The following is an 11,062-nucleotide window of genomic DNA, read 5'->3' as shown; positions in this document are numbered from 1 at the left end:
CACAGATACGAGAAACGCACACCGAAGAGAAAAATTAGCAAATTGATTTGCTGCATAATTTTCCGAAGAAATCGAGTTCTTCACTCATTGCCAGATTTATATTTATTATCTTCGCATAAATTGAAAATTTTCTTAGACGGAAAAGTAAGAAACGGAAAAGAAAAAAAAGTGGTTTCTCTCGTGACGTATAATAGCGACGTCATTGGCTAGAATCGCGACGCGATTCATATATAGAGCAGAGAATAGCGGAAATTTCGAACATAAAATAACTTGAACGCACTGTCGCGCTTAACGGTTTTTATACTCGTGTGGAGAAAGTGGTTTAGTTTAAACCACAGGATACGATCGCTCCTTCTCTCGCCGCGTAAATAACCCCATATCACGCACTTTGCAGTTTTTCCAATAAAAACACGTACAAGAAAGAAACATCATGGAATCTTGGACGAGGATATTTGCCGTCTTAGGTGATGTATTTATTCCGCTACTTTTTTATTCATTTCACGTATTTTGCAATTTCGAAATACTCAGCCTTGAGATGAGAAAATCGATGCCGCATCCATTTTGAATAGGAATCACGTTAAGAATAAATTTTAGATTTTAGGGAAAATTTATTCGTCGAGCATTTCAGAAACTTCTGAAGGGGGAAAAAATTATTCTGTGGAATTAACATGACAAAATTTCCGAAAAATATGATTATGCCATTTAATTATGAATGTAATTTTATAAAAGTTTCATGATGATCCAAGTTCTAATAATATTTATTGAACGTGATCTGAGTGGTCGTTATGTCATTAAGGATTTTTGAGAGAAATGATTTTAAAATCGATATGTAAATTTAGCAACTATAAATTTGTAACTAGAATTTGTGTCTCACAATAATTTCGCTATTGTTTTTAGCGATATAATGCACAGGCCCATCATTTAGGGGGGGCAGGGGGAGGTCGTTGCCCTCCCTGGCTTTTGAAAATACACTACAAATGGTATGTATATATATACAAATATATATATATGCGTACATTTAGTACTTGCTCTTTGCCACCCCCCCCCCCTGGACTGGAAAAAAGTTGAAATGACGGCCCTGAGATAATGCAGTCGAAACTTCGTTAATAAATCAGTATAGGCGAAAAGGTTATAACCAGCGGTTATAACCAGAGCTTATATTACTGGAGAGAGCATGACGTCAACGGCCTCCGCCTTAGCAGTACTGAGAACGGTGGCCCCCAACATCATCCGTCGGAAGATCACGTGACTCAGTAAAACAAACACAATACCCCGTTATTTTCTTATGGCATCCTCAGGAATTTAAAACAATAAATGAAAGAAATAATTTCAACATCGATGAGATAATTCCAAAAGTAATGAAAGAAACAAATCCAGAATTGATGAAAGCAGTTATTCCAGAAGTATAATGAAAGAAATAATAATTAATTAAGGAAATAATTCCAGAATTAATGAAAGAAAATTCCAGAATTAATTTTTTTATTATTATTATTTTTTATTAATGTGATCCTCACGTATTCCCAAGGGATCAGCTGATTAATGAAGGAAAATTCAAGAATTGATGAAAGAAATTTTTCAGCATTAATGAAAAAAATTATTTCTTAATAATCTTTTAATAAATAATCTTATAATCTTATAATCTTTCTTAATAATCTTATAATCTTTTTCATCTTTACAATGAGTTCTCTATCCTTTTTTTTAATCTTTAAAACCCAATATTTAGAGACCGAACTGTATGGGCAAACGAACTTTGTTTTCACCGAGTCACGTGATTTCCTTGCATTTGATGTCTACGCTCCCTCCAGTAATATATAAGCTCGATGGTTAGATCCAATAAATCAAGAAAAGTCAACACAAAAACAGAGAGAACTCGTGAAATGATCTAACGAACGGTGATTGGTTTAGATCACGAATGATCGAATGCAAAAAAATTCAATAGATTTGTTAAACTAAATTCAATGTATCGGGATTAGACTGCATATCAAAAATACGTTTACAATTCTTATTCAAAATATATTCTTCTCTAAATTTTTTTTTTCAATTGATTTCAGTGACTTTAATGAGCATCGGAAATTCTCAAGATATCATCAGTGAGGTAAGTTGATTGAACTAAAAATTCTTAATTGATTGTTACCAAAATAGTCATTGTTAGAGCTGCAATTTCGTAATTTTATGAAGAGAATACATTTTTAGTTTCCCAATAATTGCCATAAATTTTCTTGGTATTTCTTACATGAACTTTTACATGTATCTCAACTTATGATCCAAGAATCGCGGGTAGATCACGAAAGCAAGAAATGTCTATCACAAACTTCTTATTCTTTGAATTAAAACTACTTAATTGTTTAAAATAGATTTTCTAGTTGTCAATAATCCTATAAGAATGTATTTTAAAAGATATTGGAAGAACTATGGAAAATAATGTTAAAACTATTTTATAATGTTATCACAATTTGCTTTGTATAAATATTTTATAATGATCTTTGAAGCTTAATAATTTCATGAAATCGTTCTGATGCCTTCAATCCCCTTCGCATACAGGCTTTTGGCAACAAATTTTGCTAACCTGAGTTTGAAGTATCAACGATAAATCTAAAGAAAACACTGGTTTTCTTGTTGGCATGTTAAAAATACAAGAGGAAAAAAAGAGTACAGTATATATAGGTTTCTCTTTCGCTTCCACCCTCTCTTTCTGACCGTCCCCCCTGTGTGACTTATCTCTCTCTTATGTAGTAGGAAAATATTGAGGGGATCACTAAACAGGGGCATAGGAAGAAATGTGTATCAAGGGAAGGGGGAAAAAACAACTCTGGTTACAATGAAGCTTCGTGACGATGAGAAAAGAGGTAAAAAAAAAACAGAGAAAATTAGAATGAATATCTTCCATTCGCGTTTGAACGAGATAATTCGTCAGGGGTTAAAATAGTGAAAAGTAAATACTTGCATGTGGTTTTTAGCATTTTGAACTAGGCTCGAATACGAATCGATATCCCATTCAAAAACATGAGAACAACAATCATGTTTGGGCTACGCATATATACACAACCCAACACGTTCCTGCGTGTACCGATTGGTTAGAAATTCACCTGAGGAATGTTTACGAGGTGCATGTGGGGTCAAGAGTAGTAGTAATAGCATTCTGGATTACTTTTATATTGACAATTCACCCTACATAAGAGATTTTCTAACTTTCTTTTGAACGGCTTCCCTGAGCTTCTGCTACCTAGATGCGCTTCTCCATGCCTTATGCCTTATTTCTATGATAGTGTTGAAATGAGGCTTATTATTTGAGTAGTTTCAAAAAAGGGGAGGCATGCCTTAAAATCTGACAGCTCTGAAATAATATTACTCTCATCTTAAATGTAATATGTCTCATTCAACAGCTGCTGAATGATAACGGCGATTCTTCCGAACCAATCAGTGACGTTCAGCAGTCTTCTCCGCCGATAGATAAGCGTATGGACTTGCTGAACTTCTTCCTGAGTGGCAGCGGCAGAGACAACACCGACAGCGACCAAGAGCAAACGGTCACTGGGAACCGTCAGGAAGCGATCCTGCAAGCTCAGGCACAGGAACCCATCTTCCAGATCCAACAACCTAAGCCGAACCAGGTAATGTTGGTTAGGGAATCGTCGTTCCCCAATCCTAATGGAGGCCTTTTGTCGAGGCTCTTTCTGTACAGAAGGGAAAGAAGGCTCCGCAGATGGGCCAGGCGATTCCAGCTTCTTCCCCTGCTGTTTGGACTGAGACAGATTCAGGTATGACTCATTATTGCACTTACTGTTCTCATTAATCATTTTATCATTTTTGTCGCACAACGTTCATTTTCTGCACACGAGGGCTAATTAGACCGGGACCTACAATTTATCGCCTATTCCGAACGGCAGGCTTGTATTTTATACTCATCGAGAGGTTGGTGCGCTAACCCCTCTATGGGGGAAATCCGTGTGGTAGCAATTTTTTCTGCTGTCATGTCGTCGTTTCTGTGGTATCCATGTGTCAGGAAAGTTTTCTGACAAGGACGAACCGGGTATCGCGACACCTCTAAACATCCTTTGGTACTTTAGGCGAGTATCTAACCGACCTGGGCTACCGCACCCCTGTGACTCGGGGCCATTCAAGTATTACGTAAGCAGATTTTCAGCAATTTGTGACCCCCCCACCTTGTCAGCAAAAGTCAGCAAAACACTGCCCCCCCCCCTCCCAGCAAAATTTCGTCAGCAGCTTAGAATACTTCATATCTTCAAAAAGGGGTTGGTTGATGTCGTAAGCATCCTTCAAACCTCCCTTCCCCCCTTGTCATCAAAAGTCAGCAAATCCGAAACTCCCTCCCGCCTCGATGCTGACGTAATACTTGAATGACCCCCCCCCCCTTAGATTGTGGTCAAAGGCTAACCAAGCATCTTCTATACCAGGTGTACACAACATTTGCGTTCCGCTGGCCAGATATGCAGTGTTACTATCGGACTAGAAACTGATATACAGTGTATAAACTGACACATGACCCGTATTTTACGGGACGTTCCCGTAATTTCGGTCGGACTGACTTTTTGTTATAAAAATGTGCCGTTCTCTCCAACACAAGGCTTTCTTGAATGTTTATTCTTTACCGAAATAATAAATTACAAAATTTATTTTTGTAATTAAGGTGATCCATATTTTCCAGGAACATTCCGGTATTTTTCCGTAGTTTCGGTCAGACCTCGTCCCGACCTTTTCATTAAAATGGACCGTTTATTCTAGTATTTTCAACGAGAGAAGCGCACTCTCGTATAATTATTCTTCACTGAAATCACGATTAAAATTATTTTCCCAACTTAGAGAACTACAGTATGAGGAGATAATTATGACTATAAATGGGAATTTTCATCTCCCATAATTGCCATGTGGTGTTTTTAGTATAATTTGTTTTAATCCGTTCAACAAGTGCGTTATTTTTCTACCACTGGCGATTTTTCAATTTCAGCAATAATTAGCAACTTTGATGCAAATATTCAGCTTCATTTTTGGCGGCAACTGGAGATTTTCCCGTATCTGGAATCCCAATTCCTAGGATTTTTCTCGAGGAAATATGTTCAGTCTATTATTAATTTATAAATAATGTTATGATTCTTATGAATCTAATTAGATGTCCTCCTAATGAAAGATTTTCGGAAAACCGGCTTTTAGGTGTAGAGTTGCTGAGTTTAGAACGGGGGAAAATGCATCTCTGCCTCTACGGGGGCTCGAACCGACGCCAACCCGCATCCCACACGAGTGGCGCTACCACCACACTATAGGAGTAGATAGAATATTTCTTCCTTTGAGCGTATATGCAGGATGTTCTGTTAATGGGCCGACAAACTCAGAGGGTTGTTAGTAGGCATCAAGAAGAACAAAAACTGCAATGGAACATGGTGTCGCAAGTCACGTTCAGAGGGGGAAAATCGCGGAAAACGCATGCAGGCTCCGAGTCCGGAGGAGGCGAAAAGTAGATGTCAGTTGATCGCTGAATGCGTTCGTGGGTTCGCTCTCCGTATCTGACGTAAACGCATGCTCTGCTGTCAACGTAAATTAGCGCTATTGTGGTGGTAAGCACGTGTAACAGTTAGTTGTCTGATTCAATGAGTGTCGTGATGGCTGACTACACGAGCGAGGAATACGCTGATATGTATCTGATTTACGGTCGAGCAGATGGCAATGGGCGCTTCGCACAGCGGATGTAACAACAGCAATATCCAATGAGGCGTTGTCAGCACCGTACTACATTCGCCACGATCGATCGATCGATCGACTACTACGGGAGATGAGGACCTTCCACCTAGCACGGCTTGATGCAGGGAGACCGCACTATATACACTCTCCTCAAATGGAAGAAACCCTGTTGCAACGGTTTGCCGATTCCCCCGTCGACAAGTACACGAGTGGTTGCAGCTGAACTCGATGCTCAGCACACGGCGGTCTGGAATGTTCTGCATAGTGAGAAGATATACCCCTTCCACATCCAGAAGGTACAACTCCTAACCGAAGACGACTATCCCCGTCGTAATAATTAACAACTCTTGTTGTAATTAATCAAATAAATCTTTTTGTTGTTATATTATTGTACCTTTTGCCATTCCAGCGTGACGTCGAAACTTGCATGCGTTTTTTGCCATTTTCACCCTCTCAACGTGGTTTGCGACACCATGTTCTATTGCAATTTTTCTTCCTCTTATGTAAATACTAACTATTTACCCTCTGAGTTTGTCGGTCCATTAACAGAACACCCTATATTTATATATGCTGAACGGTACCGTGCGATGACTACAATCAGCTAATCACTCGTAAATGATATAAAGGCCACCAATGGCGACATATATGTAGAGAAATGTCCTCTCCACTTGTTAATACAAGATATACAGTAAACTGGCTATTGTATAGAGATGATGTACATCATGTTACATATTTGTCGAGCTAAACTTTTTTTTTCAGTTTTAATCCGATGCGATTCACGGTAGAACTTCCATCTCCCACCATTGGTCCACCAGTGATGAATGGCAACCTTTGATAACGTTTTGGTGATAATGGGCAATGTTCCGTATTTTCCCGTAGGGATAATTATAGGGGAAATATGGTTCGTCGAGATATACATCGTCTTGTTTGTATTGATATTTTTCTACCGGAACATTTTGACGGGCCAGATGGAACTCCTCTGCGGACCGCATCTGGTCCGAATGAACGCCAGAACTCTGCCGCTGGACTTATCCCGTTGCCGAAATCTCTTCCAGCCCGCTTCGTGTTAGAGTCTTTGGCTGAAAGTTGGGTACCCCGCTATTCTATACTAATCTAAAGACAAATACTGTGATTCCAAATAGAATATTCCTCTGAATTTTCTCGAAACAAATTCAAGATAACTCGTTCGCTGTGAATGACGAAGGTCCCTTTCTGAAGGATAAAATTTCATTGTCTTTTCCCCTGTAAATAATAAGGAAAAATCCTTAAGGAAGAATCCTCGGAAAAAATAATCATCCCTATAACCCTTTACTGACATCGGTCATAGCTTTATGACACAGTAATTGATAAATGCGTTTAACGAATTTAAAAAAAAAATGGGCTTGACAGTAAATTGTGGTATCACAGTCCAAGATCCGAAACCCGATAAGAGACAAAGAGATGCGATAACCGCATCCACGTACGTGTCTGCAATAACCTCGTACACCGGGAATGATCGATGGCATCATTTCGTGGGTCTTTGAACAAGCACTTCGAGAAAAATCGAGAATAACAAAAAGATTATTGTCAACTTTCGAGTCACGTGAAGTCTTTATTATATAATATAATGTGGTTCTTCCTGCTGCTGCACCCCCCACAAGATGATGTCAAACTGCGGAACCGATTATCATGTGGAAAATGCACAAAAAAGAAATAACCCCCCCCCCCATAACTTGATGATTTCACGGACAAAAAACCGAGATGACAAAAACCAGCAAATCAGTTGCAAAGATAATGATTGTCACGAGGAAAGAATACCAATGAGATGCGACGGAAATGATTGACAACCCGCCATTCCCATTTATTATTCATCAACTAACTTGGACTTATAGGGTTGAGTAACTCTTGATGTAAGTATGGTCTTCAGAATTTGGGTTTCCTGAAAATAATGATGCGCGGAAATAGAATCATTTCCTTTCATCTCTTTCCTTACCCCGTTACTCGATCCGAGCCAAAAATTGGGTACGTGTGTGCTCGAAATAGAACTGACCAATGACAGACTTGTTCTTCTTGTTCTATCACGGATAATTACACTCCGATTCAGTTATAATTATCCAACCACAGGCACGGGGAATCTGATGACTCAGGACTCCGAATAAACTTAATGAGTTTAGCTGAGCCCCACCGATCGTTCACGCACATGCAACGCAAACAATACACAATCACTCTCCACTAATATGTACGCCTTTGAACCCCGTATTTACGGGATGTCTGGGCAATTCTAGGCCCCCAATGTCGGAAGGCCCACCACCCATTTGTATATCCTCCCTTTGAATTCGATAACGGTCCCACATAACCGGGCATCGCTAAATAAACGGATTTTTGCGCACAGTGCAGATGGATTATTCTTCTTTAGGTGAGATGTGAAGAGTACTCGCGTGATTTCGCGGATTATTCCACTTTCGGATGCATATGAGTTAAAATATCTTGAAAGACTTTTCGAAAGTCTACCAAAATGCAAACACGAGGTCACAATGGGCAAAATGCCCAACGAGATGGCTGAAAAAAATAAGATGCTCATAACGAATAAAACCATATATTTCATGCCATATATAATACACTGCCCATATAAAAATATTTATGACTGTCTTACGTAAGTATGTGGATAGCTTCTCGATTCATCCAAATATATTTATCGTATTTCTTTTTAAACGTGTCAATTGTGTTAGAATTAACTACCCCCGGGGTCATGAAATATCTCGAAAGGTCTTCGAAAGACTTAAAATGTCATAAAATATCTTGAAGGACCTTTCTAAAGACTACCAAGGTATCTTGAAAGCTTTTGGGATACCTTGGTAGTCTTTAGAAAGGTCCTTCAAGATATTTTATGACATTTTAAGTCTTTCGAAGACCTTTCGAGACCTTCGAAGACTCAAATTATCTGGAAAGACTTAACTATCTGGTAAAACTCTCCGAAAAACGATTAAAATACCTTGAAAGACTCAAAAGTATCTTGGAAAAACTCTCCGAAAGATAATGAAAATATCTTGAAAGACTCAAAAGTATGTCTCGAAAAAATCTCTTTCATTATTTTTTCTTTCTGATCTATATCAGAGATAGGGAAATGTATCTATAAAGTTATTTATTTATACAGTATATTGAACTAATTTTTTCATTTCATTTCCTTTCTGTTCATTTCCTCTTTGTTGGTCTTTCTTCATCACGTACAACGCTATTTAATTTCCTGGATAAGATATACTTTTATCAGCTTGTATATGAAATATACAAGTGGTATCAGAAATATGTGTGGATTAACTTCCGTTTGTTCTGTCTTTAAATGTTGCATTATTGTAATACGTTGTACTTTCCTTTCGACAGCTTAATCCAATGCAGACGTCTCAATCCCAGAACCAAGCCCAGCAAGTCGCTCATATAAATGATGGCCAGCAGCAAAGGACTCCAGCTGGTATCTTGTTACTTGCGAATCGAAATGGCGAAATTATTCCCAATTATAGCCCATCCGACGTTATGAACAGGCCACTGATTTTTGCCAACAATGACGTCAACCAGCAGCAGCCGAACAGCCAGAGCCCGAAGCTGCAGTACGTTCAGCAGGACGTTTACGACGACGACTCTGCGCAAGAAAATGTTCCGGCACGTTATGGTTCTAACACACGCCAGTATCCTCAGTCATACGCGGCGTCGAACCCAACCCCACAAGACAACCGTGACTATAACAACAGGTACACCGCCGACCATGCCGAGAAACAACGGAAATACAACAACGATAAGATATCCGCTGAGTACGAGAATCCACGGACCCTTCAACCCCGTCCTGGCAACAACAACGATAGGCTAACGACACAGAAATACGCAGTCGTTCCAACCGCCGAAGATGATGGCAACATTCGACTCATAAGCGGTAATCAGCAAGGACACTACAGTGGCGGCGCTGCCCAACCGCAGAATTACGGCAACCAGCAGCCGCAACAGCTGATCACCCAGCAACCAACTACATACTCCCAAAACCGTCAAAACGAAGACTACGACATACCACTGATATTAGGCAACAGTCAGGGAGCAACTGGAAACGAGGATAGCTACAAACAGAGCCTTAGGGTACGTCCATAGTGAACCGCTTCTCGCTACTCGCTTTATCGCGGCTGAAAAAAGATCGTGAAAACTCATTGGGGCGGCCATAGTGCGCCCGCCTACCTGCTTATACCGGCTCAAACTGCTTTTACCCGCTTTAACCAGAATGAATTATTATTTCTTTTTCTCGCTTGACCGGCTCACCGCTTGCAGTTTTGAACGGATACTTTCCTCTAAGTGTTCGTTTTTGGAATAGTAAATCGACGGAGTTTTTGTAACGATCAATTATCGTTATTGCTAATCGATGATTAATTATGACATAATAAAAGCGAAATCGTTAATCATTAAGTAATTAAAGAAAATTACCAATTATAGTGAATCCAATTGGAGTTTTTGTGACGATTAATTATTAATACTAATCGTTAACTAGATGACATAATAAAAGCAATATCGTTGGTTAATTATTAATTAAGGTTAATTAACGATTATACTGAATCCAACGGAGTTTTTGTGATGGATAATTGTTGCTAATACTAATCTTTAATTAGTTATGACATAATAAGCGAAATCGTTAATTAATTAAGGATCATTAATTATCATACTAAATCCAACGGAGTTTTTATGACGCCTAATTATTGTTAATACTAATCGTTAATTAGTTGACGTAATGAAAACGATATCGTTAATTAATCAAAATACCGTTGGATTTCGTTTTATCGTTACTAATTATTGATCATGATTTAGTTTTATCGTTAATAAACTAATTAACGATAAAACGAAATCCAACGGATTTTGCCGTTAATTAGTTAATTATCGGCCAGTTCAGTTTTATCGTTATTAGTTGATTAGTTAATTATCGATCATGATTTAGTTTTATCATTAATATAAACTAATTAACGATAAAACTAAATCAAACAGAATTTTGTAACGATTAATTTTCGTTTTTCTAATCGAAAATTTGTTGTGGCACTAAAAGCGAAATCGCTGATTTATCATCAATTAATTAATTTACTATAATTAGCGATTACACTAAACCCATTGCAACTTCAAGGCGAGTCCTATTAATTTCATGTACATTCGTCATTCTTTCATGTTTAATTTTATAATAAATATTTTTTGTTGTCAACAAAAACACACAATAGATCCCCACGTGATAGCTCAATGATGCCAACTGCCCATGCAAGCAGACGCTCCCGCGAGCGGTGCACTATAACCACCACCAGCTAGAATCGCGCGGGATCATCTCGCCTTCTACAACTGCCGCGGTTTAAGCAATAAAGCGAGAAGCGGGAAGCGG

General features: G+C 38.7%; 1 protein-coding gene across 1 annotated transcript; it reads left to right on the top strand.

The window, feature by feature from the left end:
- The first annotated feature begins 281 nt into the window (after positions 1 to 281).
- On the top strand, positions 282 to 10,291 carry LOC149078183 (uncharacterized). Its single transcript, XM_089241454.1, has 4 exons — positions 282 to 464; positions 2,052 to 2,095; positions 3,384 to 3,758; positions 9,052 to 10,291. Exons 1-4 carry the CDS (start codon positions 431 to 433, stop codon positions 9,802 to 9,804), a joined length of 1,206 nt encoding a protein of 401 aa, XP_089097580.1. The 5' UTR covers positions 282 to 430; the 3' UTR covers positions 9,805 to 10,291.
- Positions 10,292 to 11,062: the final 771 nt, after the last annotated feature.

The sequence above is a fragment of the Pholcus phalangioides genome, unplaced genomic scaffold (assembly GCF_987345545.1).
Source record: "Pholcus phalangioides strain wild (caught in Gottingen) unplaced genomic scaffold, Ppha-v1.0 ptg000014l_1, whole genome shotgun sequence".
In the NCBI taxonomy this organism is placed as follows: domain Eukaryota; kingdom Metazoa; phylum Arthropoda; class Arachnida; order Araneae; family Pholcidae; genus Pholcus; species Pholcus phalangioides.
The sequence above is the reverse complement of the archived record's forward strand: the minus strand, read 5'-3'. Positions and strand labels throughout refer to the sequence as shown.

Bases quoted from the DNA above. Each gene is read 5' to 3' on its own strand.
- LOC149078183 (XM_089241454.1), top strand. From the start codon at position 431: ATGGAATCTTGGACGAGGATATTTGCCGTCTTAG. The intron at 465-2,051 runs GTGATGTATTTA...AATTGATTTCAG, and splicing joins GAGGATATTTGCCGTCTTAG to TGACTTTAATGAGCATCGGA. The intron at 2,096-3,383 runs GTAAGTTGATTG...CTCATTCAACAG, and splicing joins CTCAAGATATCATCAGTGAG to CTGCTGAATGATAACGGCGA.